Below are 15,667 nucleotides of genomic sequence, written 5' to 3' on the forward strand. Positions count from 1 at the left end.
CAGGGGCTTCCTGTATTATTTTCTCAATGTTTCTCCATAGTGCTCACAGCCACCTATCATACTATATGCATGATTTATCTTGTCTCCTGTCTGTCTGTCTCCCCAACTAGAACTCAAGCCACACAGGGTGGGGACTTTGTTTTGAGCACTGCTGTATCCCCAGGGGCTATGACAGGGTAGGCTCTGGATGTGTGTGTGAATAGAGGGATGGAATCTACGTGCCTGGGAGAGAGAGGCCGGAGAGGAAATGCAGGCAGGAAACCTGCTGGGGCTAAGGTATCTGACATTTTTCACAGAGGTTATGCAGGGGAAAGACGAGAACCAGATTTTAATTTTTCAATTCCAGAGAGAAAGATCCCAGCGAGCAGCAGTGAGCCACTGAGGGGGTAGCATAGGGATTTCTGACTGGGGTGGGCTGATTTAAGGTGGAGAGCTCCAGGGGCAGGGGCCACCAAGCCCCCCCAGCAGATAACAGAAGCCCGGGAGGGGCCCAAGGAAAGCATGGGAGAGGTCTCAGCTCTGAGGCTGCCTGTCCTCTGAGACTCTGGTGGCCAGCACAAGATGAGGTCTGAATAGGGGGTGAAGAAACTGGACGGTCGGGCCCAGGAGGAAAGAAACCAGCAAGTAAACTGGTGCATCCTGGGGGCTGCACTGGCAGAGCTGGCCCTCACGTGGCTCCATGGTCGGGCACCCTGCCAGTGGACACGAGGAACCCCCATTCACAGTGAGGCCACTTTGGCTTGGAAGGGGACAGAAACATGGCTTGGTCAGGAGTCTGTCTCCCTCTGCAGCCCTGACTCAGCCTCTTCCATGATGCTAGTGACCTTGAGCAAGTCATGGCCCCTCCTGCGGGCTTCCAGTTAGGACACAGATGAGTGGATCGGAGAGAAAGGCAGAAAAGGTCTCTGTGCTTCCAGCCCTCCCGCCCTTGCCCTTTCAGTGCCTGCCCAGTAAAGTGGTGCCTCCTGGTCACATCAGCAACTCATTAACTCACCTAACCCGCCCAAGGTCACCTCACACCTACACCTCCAGGCTCCTAGACTGTCCTGGGTTAATACCAAGAAGGGGAGGGTGAAGCAGTGATGTAGAGGAGAGGAAGGGAGGGAGGCACAGGAGGGATCCAGAGTTCGGTGATGGGACAGGGAGAGGGTCAGAAGAGACACCCAGGTTGCTGAAGAGCCAGCCCCCAGGAAGCCCTTCGGGAGAGAGGAAACGGCCAGTGCAAGAGCCTCAGTGAGACTGGTTGGAGCAGAGAGCAGGGAGAGGGAGTGGCAGGAGATGAGAGGGTCAGGAGAGAGGACAGGCTCAGACCAGGCCTCAGAGCCCCCTCTCCCCAGACCAGTGTCTGGGCTTTTTTTTTTTTTTTTGAGATGGAGTCTCGTTCTGTTGCCCAGGTTGGAGTACAGTGGTGCGATCTCGGCTCACTGCAACCTCCATCTCCCGGGTTCAAGCAATTCTCTGCCTCAGCCTCCTGAGGAGCTGGGATTACAGGCGCCCGCCACCACACCCGGCTAATTTTTGTATTTTTAATAAAGACGGGGTTTCTCCATCTTGGCCAGGCTGGTCTTGAACTCCTGACCTCATGATCCACCCGCCTTGGCCTCCCAAAGTGCTGGGATTACAGGCGTGAGCCATGGCGCCTGGCCTGGGCTTTCATTATTGAAAGTGAGCTGGCAGCCACAAGGGGGGGTGGGGGTGGGGGAGTGCGGTGGGAAGGGTGGGGTGCGGCGGGGCCAGGGGCACGGTGGGTCATGATCTGACCTAGGTCTGAACAGCTCACTCTGCCTGCTGGACTGAGAAGAGACTGCAAGGGCCTCAGGGAGAAGCAGAGAGAGACCAAGACTGTGGCTACTGTGATAATGATGCAGCCCAGGTGGGAGAACCCCACACCGGCTGTGACTTTATTGTCTGGGATTTTTACCTCTCCAAGGCTAGTTCCTCACCTGTTAAATGCTGACACCACCACCTGTCGCAGGGCACTCTGAAGATACCACAATAGCAGAGGACTGGGCCCAGCACACAGTAGGCTCTGGGGATGCCACCCTTCTCCAGCTGACTAAGCCCCAGGCCTTTGGACCCCTGCTGGCAGTGTGACCCTGGGAAGATTACTTCACCTCTTTTCATAGAAGTGGGGTGGGCTAGAGACGTAGGGATGCAGAACGGAGCTGGTCAAAAGTAGATGTTTCTGCCACATCTGCAAAGTGAGCAAAAGTAGTGAGCTTCCCGTCAAAGGAAGTATGGGATCAGAGGCTGAATTTGCACTTGGTGGAGGAAGGTTGTCTCTACTCATAAAATTACTGCACACTTACTAGGCACCTGGCTCAGGGCTAAGACCCCTGCCTTTATTATCTGGTGCCTCAGCACTGAGCCATTGACGGCGGTGTCAGTGTGAACTCACATGTCAGTTGCTACCATCTCACCGAATCCTCACAGATCAGCTCTTTGAGGGAATCCTCAATTCCCATTTTACAGATGAGGAGGCTAAGGCAGAGAGAGGAAAAATCACTTGTCCAAGTCACTAAGATGGTACATGGCAGACTGGGCACAGTGGCTCACGTCTGTAATCCTAACACTTTAGGAGGCTGGGAGTTCAAGACCTGCCTGGGCAACATAGCAATCTCCCTCTCTACAACAAATTTTTTAAAACTAGTCAGGCATGCTTGTGGTTTCTGCTACTCGGGAGGCTGAGGTAGGAAGATCGCTTGAGCCTGGGAGGAAGAGGCTGCAGCGAGTCATGATTGAGCCACTGTACTCCAGTCTGGGTGACAAAGTGAGATCTTATCTAAAAAAAAAAAAAAAAAAAAAATGGTACCTGGTGGAACCCATACATAGGTGGTCTGAATTCAGAGGCCGTGTTCTTCTGGTTATAAACGTGATGTGTGCCCCTGGGCCCCAGTTTTCTCACCTGCACACAATCTCCCAGCTGACAGCCAGCACTCACCGCTGGCCATAGGAGTGCCACCCAGGATGTCCTGGCCAGCTGGGCCCCTGATGACTGCAGCCTCACCCATACACCACAGAGGGCAGAACACCCCCAGCTGGGCCTAGGCAACTCACAGAGTCGTGAGACATAATAAAATGGGATTTATTTTAAGCCACTAAATTCTGGGGTGGTTTGTTATACAGCAATGGATAAATAGAAAAGCCTTCAACAATGAACGTTTGCTGAGTGCCTACTGTGTCCCAGGCACTGCATAAGAGTCTGGAGAAGGCACAGCATTTTTGTCTCTGGATTCAGGGCCTGCTAGGAGCCTTTGACTTCCTCCCCATGCAGTCTGAACCAGGCCTGAGCAGGAGCATGTGGCACTCGGTGTCGTCTCTGCAGAAACGATATCAAGAGCAAGGCTGATGCTCTCATAGCTGGGTGGAGGCCAGGGGGGCTGCGTGCTGAGCAGGGCATCCCTCGATGCACTTGGCTCCAGGGCTTCCTCCGTAGGGTATGCAGGTGGTGTTGGGGGCCCCTCGGCCACTGGGAAGCTCACGGCTTCCTCGTAAGTGGGGATGTCAACCACTTTGGGGGTCCTGTGGGAACAAAAGAGAGGCTGTTAGCAGGGGCTGGGGCAGACCCTGCTGCCTGCCAGAGAGACAGTGAGGAAGGCTGGGGGCAGAGAAGTCTTCACACCCTGCTCCAAGCCTTTGCGGCTCTCCAGGGCCCCATATACACCGTTGAAACTTGGCATGAGCCAGCCCCTGCGGCCCTCAGCCTTCCCGCCACCCACTCCCTGCTCCATAGAATTAGTTCCCTGTATGTGCTCCCAGCACCTCCTGGTGCCTCCTCAGTTCTCTCTGCAGGGTAAGTCCTACCCTAGGGCAGTGACTGAGAGTCCAGGGGCTGAGGGTAGCTGCTTAGGGGTGTTTCATGTTGAAAGATTGAGTGATGGTGGTCCATAGACAGAAGACTCCCACCTATTGAAATATCCTTTACAAGGTCAGAATTGGGATGCCCAGGGCAGAATGGGAGACCTCAATTCCTCTGCCCATCTGGATGCTTTAGATTTTGATATGATGTCTGCCAAGTGATTATCTGTACTTGCATACCTCCAGGGATGGAGCGCTTACAACTTACCAGATCAACCACTTCTATCTCTGGACAGCTTTGCTATCCTGTGACTCTTTTCTGGTCCCCACCCCTGGCCAACTAAACCACCCCATAGGGGCTTGAGGCAGAGACCAGGTTCTGCAGGCCAGACCCCGAGACAGATCACCCACGCCCCAGCCAGCCTGAGGCCGATAGGAATGAGACCAGCTGTCGGCCCCCTCAGAGCCCTGGTGGGTCATCTCTGGGGATCCAATGCCCATCCCCCACCTGGGACACACAGTGGGGAGTGGGGTGGGAATGTCGCTGATCCTAGGTGTGGGCTGCTCCTGCTTTGGGGGTGATCCTGAAGGTCCCTTCCAACACTGAGGGTGGTTATGCGTCTGGGCACTGGTTGGTTCACCTCCCTGCTGGGAGATCATGAGTCTGTAATTCCATTCATCGAGGCCTGGTTTCCTCATCTGTAAAATGGGGGATGGTAGTGGCACCTGCCTCACAGGACAGAGTGCAGGTTAAATGGGCTCACGGAGGGCGGCACTCAGCGCCTGGGACGTAAGTGGGGTTATGAGCAGAATCTCAAGGGGCTCCTGTGGGGAATGGGTGGGGGAGCAAAGCTTATCACAGGCCTCAAGATGGCAGGCCCCACAGGGCTCAGAGAGGCTGAGTCACTTGCCAGGCTCCTCAGTTTGGAGCTGCTGGGAAGCAGTGTATTCCACACCTTTGGTCCTGCTGCCTAGACCGAGGAGGGGCCAATGGCAAGAGGCCAGTCTAGGGAACAGAAGAGGCAGTAGATGGGACTTAGCTGATGGAGGGGTCCATGCTGGGAACCTGCTGCTGCCCCTCAGGTGAACGCCCAGCACCCGCCGGGGACCTGGACTTTGTCCGGCAATGTGTCTTCTCGGCCCACTGCAGCCTCACAGCAGCGTGCTGGGAGGCTCACTGCCCCCAGTCACAGACCAGGGTGACGGAGCAGATTGATAGGATCCTGGATCTGAACCCCAGCCTATATGTCAGTACAGGGCAGGGCACTAGCCAGGAGTTCCAAACTTGGAACTCCCTGTCCAGTGCTCCTGTGAATTCTCACAGACCTCCCTTCCTTCTCTGGAAGACAGCCCAGGAAGCTGAGATGGTGCCTGTCCTCACCCTCCTCTGAGCTCCCAGCATCCTTGCAGATGAGGGCAGGACAGAGAATATTGCTCCTGGAAGCAGGCAAGTTGGGTTCTATTGCTGTGTGACCTGGACCACATTTATACCTTCTCTGAACCTCTTTCTCCTCATCTGTAAAATGAGGATATTATTTCCCCTTTCGGATTCAGGGAAAGAAAAAATGAAAAACAAATGTTTCACAACACTCAGAAAAGTGTGAGTAATTAGCTTCCAGAGCCCCATCTCCTGCCTGCTCACCTCCCAGCCATGCTCCAGCCCCGCTCAGAGCCCTGGACACCCGAGACAGGCTTTGGGTAGGCCTGGGGCCATCCCAGCAGGTGACAGCTGGCAGGGCAGGGCACAGGTGCCGGTGAGTTCTGCCCACAGCAGGAAGTTTGCTTAGAGGGCAGATGTGAAGCGGCCCTCACACCACCTTCTGTCACCTTAGCGGCCAGCTGGGCCCGCCCAGCTCCAAGTCGCCAAGGTCACGGTCGAGGATGCCAGGGACTCAGCAAGCAGGGCAGCTGCATCACACCCCACTGGGACTGGGCCCCATTCATGGTGTCTCTGGATGTGGCGCCTCTGCAGCTGTGTGGGGCAGTCCTACCACAGTGGTCTCCCCAAACAGGAAGTGCCATGGAGGCTACGGCTCACCCCAATCTTTGGAGCCTGGTTGGGGCAGGAGACCTGGGCCTGGCAGCAGCTCCACTGCCCTTCAGCTGAGTCGGGCAAACCCAGGAAGAGTAGGGCAAGGGATGACATACAATTTGCCCAACACTTAAGTTCTCTGATCTCCTTTCATATTCACAACCACCCTAGGGGGAAGAGGCCTGCACCCACTTTACAGATGAGTAAAGGCCACGTGTCAACTAAGTGGCAAAGCCCCAGCTTCGTCTGACTGCAAAGCTCAAGCTAAGTCCACCTATCACACCTCTCCCCCAAGTCACCTCATCTCTCCTCACGTCAGTTTTCTCAGCTGTCAAATGGGCCTAATGCTTACACTTACCTCATAAGCAGTTGAGGCTCAAATCTAGTGGGCATGAGGGTGCATTGTAAACTGAAACAGGAACAGCAGAGAAAGCAGATGTGTGTACCAGCTACAGAGTGCACGCTTCCCTAACTCTCGTCTCAGTTGAGCCTGACAGCGATGATAGGGAAAACGTCTTCACCCCAGTTGAGAGATGAGGTGTCAGACACAGCTCAGAGAGTCTAAGTAACATCCTCAAGGACACACAGCTTCTAAAAGAAAGATCAGGGACTACTGGAGGCCCCACATCCAGCTGCCTCACTACGGGGACTTACACTCAAGACAGGAGCTTCCTGAGGGCAGGGGTTTTGTCTGTTTTGTCCACTGTGGCACTGTCAGTTCTCTGAATAGCACCCAGCATACCTACGTGTGCTCAATCAATATTAGGTCCATGCATGAAAGAGTAAGTAGATGAATAAACAGGGAAACCGGAGGGCAAGAGGGGAAGGGACCTGCCCAAGCCATCAGCCCAGGAAGGCTTTATTTCTAACCTGGAGTTACCCATAGCGGGCACCACCAGAGACTGAGGTGCCTGGGAGCAGGAATAGCAGAGTAGACACCCATGGGGGTCAGGTGCTGGGCTCTGCAGGCAGCAGGGCTTGGCTAGGTGAGCCTCGGGACAGGAAAGAGCACCGCCAGCAGAAGCAGCCTCCTTGACCCCCAGCCACCCAGTTCTGAGTCTACGACTGGGGTCTTGGGGCTCGATGGGCTAGGATCACCCTGTGGCCTCTTAGGTGGGCTTCCTCCCTGGCCCACTGGGAGTGAAGGCCAAGGGGCCCCACCTGCCAGGCGCAGCTATGCCTAGACCCTGTTGCATCAACATGGCTGTGTGTACAGGCAACACCCACTCCCTGCACTCACGCCCGGCTGGGTGGGAGGAGCAGGCTCTGGTCCAGAGCATCTGGGGCCTGGCCTGGTTCCAAGTGACCACTAACTCACTGTATGACCAGCTAGGTCACTTGGTCTTTCTGAGACCCAGGTCTCTCATCTGAGAAGTGAAGGGTTTGGCTGGAGAGTCCCCAAGGCCCTGCAATATCTAACACTATGTAAATGCTACGTAAATACACATGTAAATGCTATTTCAAGTATTTTGGATCCATGGTTGGTTGAATCATGGATGCAGAACCCATAGACAGAAAGGGCTGACTGTACTGCATCATCTCTAGCTTTAAGAAGTCACAGGCTGGTAGCAGGAATGCTCCTACATTCTTTGACTCGGAAAACATTTTCCCTGTTAACACAAGGAGGAAGAGCATTCAGGTCCCAGGTCCCAGGCCAGCTCACGGCAGTCTGGCTTAGCCCCTCACACACAGGGATCCAGGGCTTAGGACTGACGTGGGAGGAAGAATGCCAGCCGAGCAGCCAGCAGGCTCCTGCCACTTTCTAGCTATGCCTCCCCTTCCTTTTCTGCAGACACAACAGTCATTCTTACCTTGCAGGAAATAGAAAGGACAGGAGGTGGTGTACACAGGCCCCTAGCACATAGGCACACTCTGTACTTTGTTGGATAAATAAGTACATAAAAGGGCATGCATAATACATGCATTCTCAACAAGACAAACATTGGTTCTTGGGGAGGGTAATACTCTTTTTATGTATAAAACACAGATATACATACAGAACATAAACAAATACACAGTGTATCTGGGGTATTACAATTTCATGGAGGAAGATTTGGAAAAAAAAAAAAAGTCTAAGAAGGATGGCACAAGGCAGGGTGGGGAGCCCAATAATGAAAATAAAAGGTTGAGAGATGCTGTCTTCATGCAACACTTTGTCCCCAACCCCAGACCTTTGTGCATGCTCTTCTGCCTGCCTAAAATGCCTCTTTTCCACCATGTCCACTAGAGGAAAAGCTGACATTTGCTGTGCACCTACTGTGTACCAGGCACTGGGCTAAAGCTCAACATACATATCTCATTTAATTTTCCCAAGTGTCACCTGAAGTAGGGAGTGGGAGTGAGCACTCTGAGGCCAGACTGCCTGGGTTCAAGTCCTCGTTCTGACACACACTATCTGATGTCTTTGGCTGAGTTATTTAGTGTCTCCATGCCTCCCTTTCCTCCTCTACAAATGGAACTCATAACAGTAGCTACTTCAGAGGGCTGTTGTAAGGATCAGCTGAGTGAGTATGGAAGAGCACTTTGAACAGTGCCTGGCACAGGGCTGTACTGTAGAGGGGTTTGCTATTATTGCTGTTGCTATTAGTCCTTTTCATTTCAAATGAGGAAGTTAAAGCTTAGGGGGATTGCATGACCTACTCAAAGTCCCACTGCTAGTTTGTGATAGAACCAGAACAGGGTCCCAGTGGGTCTGACTCTTGTGCCTAGGCTTTTAACCCTCTGCTATTCTGTCCCATACCAAGCTGAGCTCAGCTGCCACCTCCTCCAGGAAGCCTTCATGGGTTTCTCCATGTCTTTAGAAGCCATGCCTGTCTCACATAGCACTACCTACTCTGGTTTGTCATCATCAGCTTCTGTCATGGGGCTTTAAACTCCTTCAGGGCTGTACTGATCAGCTTCCGTGTACCCAGGACACAGGGCAAAGCCTGATCCAAAGGAGGAACCCCATGAGAATTTGCTGGAATTACAAATGCTGGCTGGTGGGCTGGTGTGACTGGGCCCCTACCTGCAGTCCCCACCCGCTGCCCCACCCTGCCCTGCTGACCTGCAGCTCTCCTTCTCTGAGGACTCCACAGTGAGGTAGTACAGGTCTCTGGAGAGGTGGTAGGGGTCCCATCGAGGTGGCCCAGGGGTGCTGGCCTTGACGGACCACAGCAGGCCAATGAGCAGCAGCAGGCCACCTGCACCGCAGCAGACGAAGCTGACGGACCTGAGCAGGGGGCTGGGGCCCTCGGGCACCGGATACTCCGTGGGTGGGGCCAGCTGGCCAGGCTGGGCGCTTGCATCCCCTTCGCTCCACCAAGCGAAGCAGAGTGTCCCGGCCACCAGAACCACTGTGCCACTGACTGTCATGCAATAGCGGAGGGTGGAGGCCATGTGGCTCCTGTCACACATCTGGACACAGAGAAGGAGGGAGAATAGGAAATGGGCCATATGGAAGGTGCTGGAGGCCAGGTGTTAATCCTCCTCTGCCTGAGGTCACTGTACAACCTTGGAGAAGTCACTTAACTCCTCTGGGCCTCAGTTTCCTCACCTGTGAAGTGGAGATGATGCCCCTGACTTTGCTGGGCTATTTTGAAGGTCAGAGGTAAACATGTATCAGCACCATGCCAGGGAAATGGCAGGAGCTCAGTAAGTGTGACCACTTTCACTCAGGGCCTCCCTCCAGGCCTCAGGGGCCCCATCTGCCTGGTGGATCTAAAACTTCCCACCCTGACTGCCACACAGGAAGCTGGGACAGAGAAAAGTAACACGTGTTAGAAACTCCAGGCCTGCCAGGATCAGGGCTTGCTGGCTATGCACTGCCTGTCTTCACCTGGTCACAATCTTGTGAGATGGACACTGTTATTGAATAGAGGAAGATACCGAGACCCAGAACAAGTGTGAAAGAGGGGGTATTGAAGAGTCTAAGGCTGAAATTCGCAACATAGAGCAAAACTTTATGGAAAAAGATGTTCACCAAGCTGGGCGCAGTGACTCACGCCTGTAATCCCAGCATTTGGGAGGCCAAGGTGGGTGGATCACCTGAGGTCAGGAGTTCGAGACCAGTCTGGCCAACATGGTGAATCCCCATCTCTACTAAAAGTACAAAAATTAGTCGAGCATGGTGGCACATGCCTGTAATCCCAGCTACTCGGGAGGCTGAGGCAGAAGAATCATTTGAACCTGGGAGGCAGAGGTTGTAGTAAGCCGAGATGGCGCCACTGCACTCCAGCCTGGGCGAAAGAGTGAGACTCTGTCACACACACACACACACACACACACACACACACACACACACACGTTCACCGTGGCCTTATTAATAATGGTCATAATTTGGAAAGTGCTAAAATGTTCAATTATAAAGAAATGGTGAGTAAACTATGGCATAATCTCTAGAATGAATAATTAATATTAGCCCATTTTTAAAAAAAATCAAGCTCAGCACAAAGGTTTAACAAGAGGAGGAAACATTTATCATATCTTGCTTTTTTCAACTTAGTATACTAAATTATGCATACAGTGTTGTCTCAATTAAATAAAAGAATGCACAGGGGGGAAAATCCTGGAAGGGTCCTGGCCCCAGATCACACAGACTTAGGAGGCTGAAACCTAGGTCTGAGTTGTCCCCAAAGCCAATTTCTAGGCTGCCCATTGTACCTTCTAGTCCCTGTACCTATAATTCCCATTAGCTCCCCTCAAGGCTCAGCTCAGCCTCACTAGGGAAGCCTTCTCTGAAGACACTTTAACTTTAAATCCCTGAGTGCCCTGGGCCACCTTTGCCACAGCAGAAACCTGTGCTTAACTTCTGCTTCACTTGTCCCACTCCCCGGTCTGTGAGCTCCCTGAGGGCAGGGTCCATATTGGCCTTGTTCACCACTATATTCCCTCAGTGCCTAGCATATAATAGCTGCTCAATAAATCCTCTGAACTAAGGGAAAGTGTTGCTGGATAAATAAACGCTGGTTGGGTGAAAATCCACCCTCACAGTTGTGAAGAGCTGGGAGAGAGGAGGCAGTGCAGGATTCCAGCTGCCACAGCACAGGGACATGAAGGACAGTCCTGGCTTTGGTCCCCCCTCTACAGCTGTATCATGGGATAAGCCTCTCACCTGCCCCAGGCCTGCTTCCTCATCAGATAAAAGGCAGGCTCTCTAGGAGGCTGCTAGGAGGATTTGCAGAAGCACTGTCTCCTCTTCCAGAGGCTGAGCCAGTGAAGCAGGGAGCGGGGGCCACATACCTTAAAGGGAGGCTTCAGTGATCACAAATCCCTTCCAAGTGGGGCTTACCCAGCCAACAACAATATATCCAACTGACATACCACTGTGCAGCTGCTCAAAGGCATGATCCCGTGGGAGCTGAAGGGCATGGCAAATGTTCAAGATGTAGTAGGTGAAACTTTAGATTTCAAAAGGGCATGTTACCAAATGTGTTTAAAAACACACACACGTGTGTGTGTGCATGTATGTGTGTGTGAGAGAGAGAATGTATACATGTAAAAGGGGTGATCTGGGAGTGGACCTCAATCTTTCTGCACCCCTAGACCTCTGGATGCATATAGAGAAATTCCATTCATAAATTACCTGCAGTTCTATTTCTGTGAATCTGTCCAGGGGGCAAGTGCCTCCTGTCTCCAGCTCAAAGCCTTTTCATGTAGGGAGAAAAAAATTCTGACTATCCCCAGTCCCCCATCCCCAAAGTCAAAGAGCTAGGAGAGGCTGTCAAGAGGAGAAACCTCCTTCTGGGAAAAAAAATTCAAAAAAACAAAACACACAAGCAAACCAAGAACAGTAACCCCTGCCTGTATGTTATGGTACTCAACAGTCCCCATTTATACCTAGCAACACACCTGCCTCCCTACAGGTGGGCAGGCCAGATGAAAAGTCTCATTTTACAAATGAGGAGAGTGAGCCCAAAAAGGTGAAGGACCTTGTCCAAAGCCAGGTACAGCAGGGTTCTCAGCACTGGAGGAGCACACACCTAGGCACACCTGCATGAGGCAACCTACACTGCTTTTTACTTTCTACCAAACAATAGTCGCTGCTCATTGTGGAAAAAGGAGAAAACCACAGAAGAGAATAAAAATTAAAAAATACAGGCTGGGCACAGTGGCTCACACCTGTAATCCCAGCACTTTGGGAGGCCGAGGTAGGTGGATCACCTGAGGTCAGGAGTTTGAGACCAGCCTGGGCAATATGGTGAAACCCCCGTCTCTATTAGAAATACAAAAATTAGCCAGGCATGGTGGTGGGCACCTGTAGTCCCAGCTACTCGGGAGGCTGAGGCATGAGAATCACTTGAACCTAGGATGTGGAGGTTGCAGTGAGCCGAGATCGCGCCACTGCACTCCAGCCTGGGTGACAGAGTGAGACTCCTTCTCAAAAAAAAAAAAAAAAAAAAAAAGCAAAACACAAATCACCACTAATCTTGCCTCTCAGAGATTAGCAACATCCCCAGGTGGCTGTTTCCTGTTCATTGCCCCCTTGTCCTGCATACAGGATGATGGCAGCAGCAGATGTGTGCTGTGCATTTATCAGGCTGGGCATTTACCAGGCTGGGCACCACACCAAGCGCTTTACAGGTGTCCCTTCACTTAATCTCCACAACAGCACTGTGTCCTAAAGACACTGTGGCCACTAGGGTGACAATTTCTCCACAATTGGTGCCCACAATAGGGTGACAATTTGTCCACAATTGGTGACAATAGGGTGACAATTTGTCCACAGTTGGTGACCACAATAGGGTGACAATTTGTCCACTATTGGTGACCACAATAGGGTGACAATTTGTCCACTAGGGTTACTGCTGGATTTGGACCCAGGTCTAGTCTGAGTCAAATCCCTGTCTGCGTGTACAGCTAGGTCTCTCAATATTTTTTAATACAGAAAGTTGAGACCATGCTGTGAATAGATGTGCTTGTCTTTGGCACGGGCAGCTCTCACTCTTTAGAATGCATGGCCCTCCTTCCCAGCTTAACTCCTCCCAGGCCTCAGACTAGCCCCTGCAACTGCCCTTTGCGTGTTGTCACATGGGGTCGGGGTCATTTTCTGTGTGGGTCTCGCTCCTTCCATGTGGATCCCCCACAGCAGGCAGGGCACATGCTAACCTGCAATCCTGGGGGACGGTTGGGGTGGAGAAGGTCAATGTCCACTGGATGAAGGGCAGCCTGTTCCATTGTGCAGTGGTTGTTTTCCTTATGATTAAAGGTCAGGGATGTCACTATCAGCAGGGTGTTCTCACCCAAACTCCTTCCACCTGGACCCTTTACTAGACCTGTGCTCCCTCCACCTGGAGCGCCCTCTGCTCACATCCAGGACCCTCATTGCACCCCTTCCCAGAAGGCTGTCTCCTGCAGCTGCCCCCACCTCCCTCCTTTTCCGGGAATCAGATGCATCCATTGATCACCCCTCTGACTACAGTGGCCATTCCCTGTTAGCTCTGTGACCGCCCGGCATCTCTGAGTTCAAATCCCTGCCTGCAAGGGGAAAGCAGGTAATGAAATGAGATGGCAAGACGGCAGGCTGTAAGTGAGGCACAGGGACACAAGGCTGGACCAAGGATGCACCCTGCTCTGACACTGGCAGGATCCAGCTTCTCCACGCCTTAGTGCCCTCCTCTGTAAATGGGCACAATAACACCATATTGCTTCTGAGAATGAGAATATATTAAAATAAAATTTATTCTTATTATGATTATTTTTATTTCCACAGCAGTGCTCAGTACCTGTCCCTGCCCTTCATCTTGCCCTATCTGCTCACTAGTGGCAGTGCCAGCCTGAGTCTATCATCTGCCCCCTGGCAAGGGGGCAGCATCTTCAGTAAAATTCTAGTAGAAAGGCCCTGCTCCTGTCAGGAGAGTCCAGAGGACAGAGCCTCCCTCCTGCACCCACTCCTGCACAAAGCCAGGATGGAACACCATGCCATTCTCCATGCCCTACTCCATACCAATAAGGGCACTTTTTTTGTTGTTTCGTTTTTTTGTTTTTTTGGTTTTTTTGAGACTCCATCTTGCTCTGTCACCCAGGCTGGAGGGCAGTCCTGCGATCTTGGCTCATTGCACCCTCTGCCTCCTGAGTTCAAGTGATTTTCCTGCCTCAGCTTCCTAAGCAGCTAGGATTACAAGCACCCGCCACCATGCCCGGCTAATTGTTGTATTTTTAGTAGAGACAGGGTTTCATCATGTTGCCCAGGCTGGTCTCGAACTCCTGACCTCAAGTGATCAGCCCGCCTCGGCCTCCCAAAGTGCTGGGATTACAGGCGTGAGCCACCGCACCCGGCCCCAATAAGGGCACTTTAGATGCCGCTTTCTGTAAAGACGAAACTGTCCGAACAAGAATTTGTTCTTGTTCCCCAATTGAGGCCCTGAGTGCCATGGCCTCAAGCCACCCACCAAGATAAAACCCAGGCAGAGCCCCGGGTGTCCACACTGCCCACCAAGCCACCGTGACCGAGGAAGGGGTCGGGGCAAGGTCGACGATGGAAGGGGCTGAGTGCCCGCAAAGGAGGGAGAAGGCCGTTTCCACCCACCTGGGGCAGGGCCATCGGGAGGCGGGCAGCAGGCGCTGTCCAGGCGCGCAGGGAGCCGGGCGCGGGTGAAGGTGTGGTGGTGGAGGACGCCAGGGCTGAGCGACCCTGCCGGCGGCGACCCTCGGGTCTGCAGGAGGCGCGGGTGTTAGGGGCGGAGGGGCCTGGCCGCTGCCCCCGAGCCCTGCTCCCCAGCCCGCAAAACCGAGGTCTGGCTCCCGGGCCCTCCCGGGGCTCACCAGCCCCGCCCTCTTCTCCGCCCGCACCCGGTGCGCAAGGACCGAGCCAGGCCTCACCCCCGGCGCCCGCCCCGAGGGCTGCGCGCTCCCCGCTGGGCTCTGAGGCTGCCGTGGGGCGCCCAGGGGCTCGCGGGACCCGGGCCTCGCCCTCCACTCCAGTGGTGACGCCCGCCCCACCTCTCCTCCGCGTCCTCGCCGAGACTCCGGGTGGCCCGGGCTCCGGGCAGCTCCAGGTGTCCAGCGCTGTCGCCCAGCCGGCCCCGCCCGTCCTTAAAGCGCCAGCACGATTGGGCTGGCGGGGACTGGGGCTTGCCAGCGCGGCGGGGTCCGGGGAGCGGCGGGGCTGCTGCTGACCGGAACGCCTTGGCGCGCATCGGAACCTTGGGTCCGGGGGGCCGTCACGCCCCCGCGAGCGCTCCAGGAGGGGCTTAGGAATGGAGGCAAACTCCTCCGAGCCATTAACGCTCAGTTGGACAGGGCTTAGGAGTCCCGAGCCCAGTCCTGTTCACCCCCATTTTATAGAAAGCGAAACTGAGGCCCAGACAGGGGAAAGTCACTTGCCGAGGTGTTTACTGCAGACTGCGTTGACCGAACGTGCTTTTTCACAGCAATCAGACAGCAAGCCCTCCTGTCCCTCCAGGACCCTAGTTCCTGGCGAGAAAGGCGTTCTCAGCGATAATGACCAGCATTAAAGTGCTCCCCGTTACCGGCGTCACCGCCCCAGCCAGTGGAGGCCCCGGAGAGGGGCTGAAGATGTGTGACCTAACTTCTCTGAAACTTCCTCCCTCAAGGAGAGCTGATAATCCCTAACTCACAGTTCTGTGAGGATTGAATGCCTTAAGCATGCAGGTTAAGTGGCTACTGAAGGCAGTTTTTGTGGACAGGTGATTTGGGAGCCTGAAGGAAGGGTTACGTGTGCGTGCGCATGTGTGTGCATGTGTGTGTGTGTGTTTGTGTGTGTGTGTAAGAATCCTTCCATGAAAGGACATCTGAGGTGTCTTAGGAGAGCAGGAGTGGACAACAGCATCCAGGCAAAAGGAGCAGCATGTAGATGAAGTCACTGGCTGGTGAGATCCTGACAAGTTCATGTGGGCC

General features: G+C 53.6%; 1 protein-coding gene across 1 annotated transcript; it reads right to left on the reverse strand.

The window, feature by feature from the left end:
• Positions 1 to 3,069: 3,069 nt before the first annotated feature.
• On the reverse strand, positions 3,070 to 14,856 carry TMEM61 (transmembrane protein 61). Its single transcript, XM_063613584.1, has 4 exons — positions 14,750 to 14,856; positions 14,337 to 14,463; positions 8,877 to 9,226; positions 3,070 to 3,522 (listed from the first exon to the last, which is right to left on the reverse strand). Exons 2-4 carry the CDS (start codon positions 14,349 to 14,351, stop codon positions 3,174 to 3,176), a joined length of 714 nt encoding a protein of 237 aa, XP_063469654.1. The 5' UTR covers positions 14,352 to 14,463; positions 14,750 to 14,856; the 3' UTR covers positions 3,070 to 3,173.
• Between the last annotated feature and the right edge of the window lie 811 nt (positions 14,857 to 15,667).

The sequence above is a fragment of the Symphalangus syndactylus genome, chromosome 19 (genome assembly GCF_028878055.3).
Source record: "Symphalangus syndactylus isolate Jambi chromosome 19, NHGRI_mSymSyn1-v2.1_pri, whole genome shotgun sequence".
Classification (NCBI taxonomy): Eukaryota; Metazoa; Chordata; class Mammalia; order Primates; family Hylobatidae; genus Symphalangus; species Symphalangus syndactylus.

What these genes read in the sequence shown, in the direction of transcription:
- TMEM61 (XM_063613584.1), bottom strand. An exon ending in TCAGAGAAGGAGAGCTGCAG is followed by an intron (nt 3,523 to 8,876) that starts GTCAGCAGGGCA and finishes TTGTTCCCACAG; the next exon opens with GACCCCCAAAGTGGTTGACA.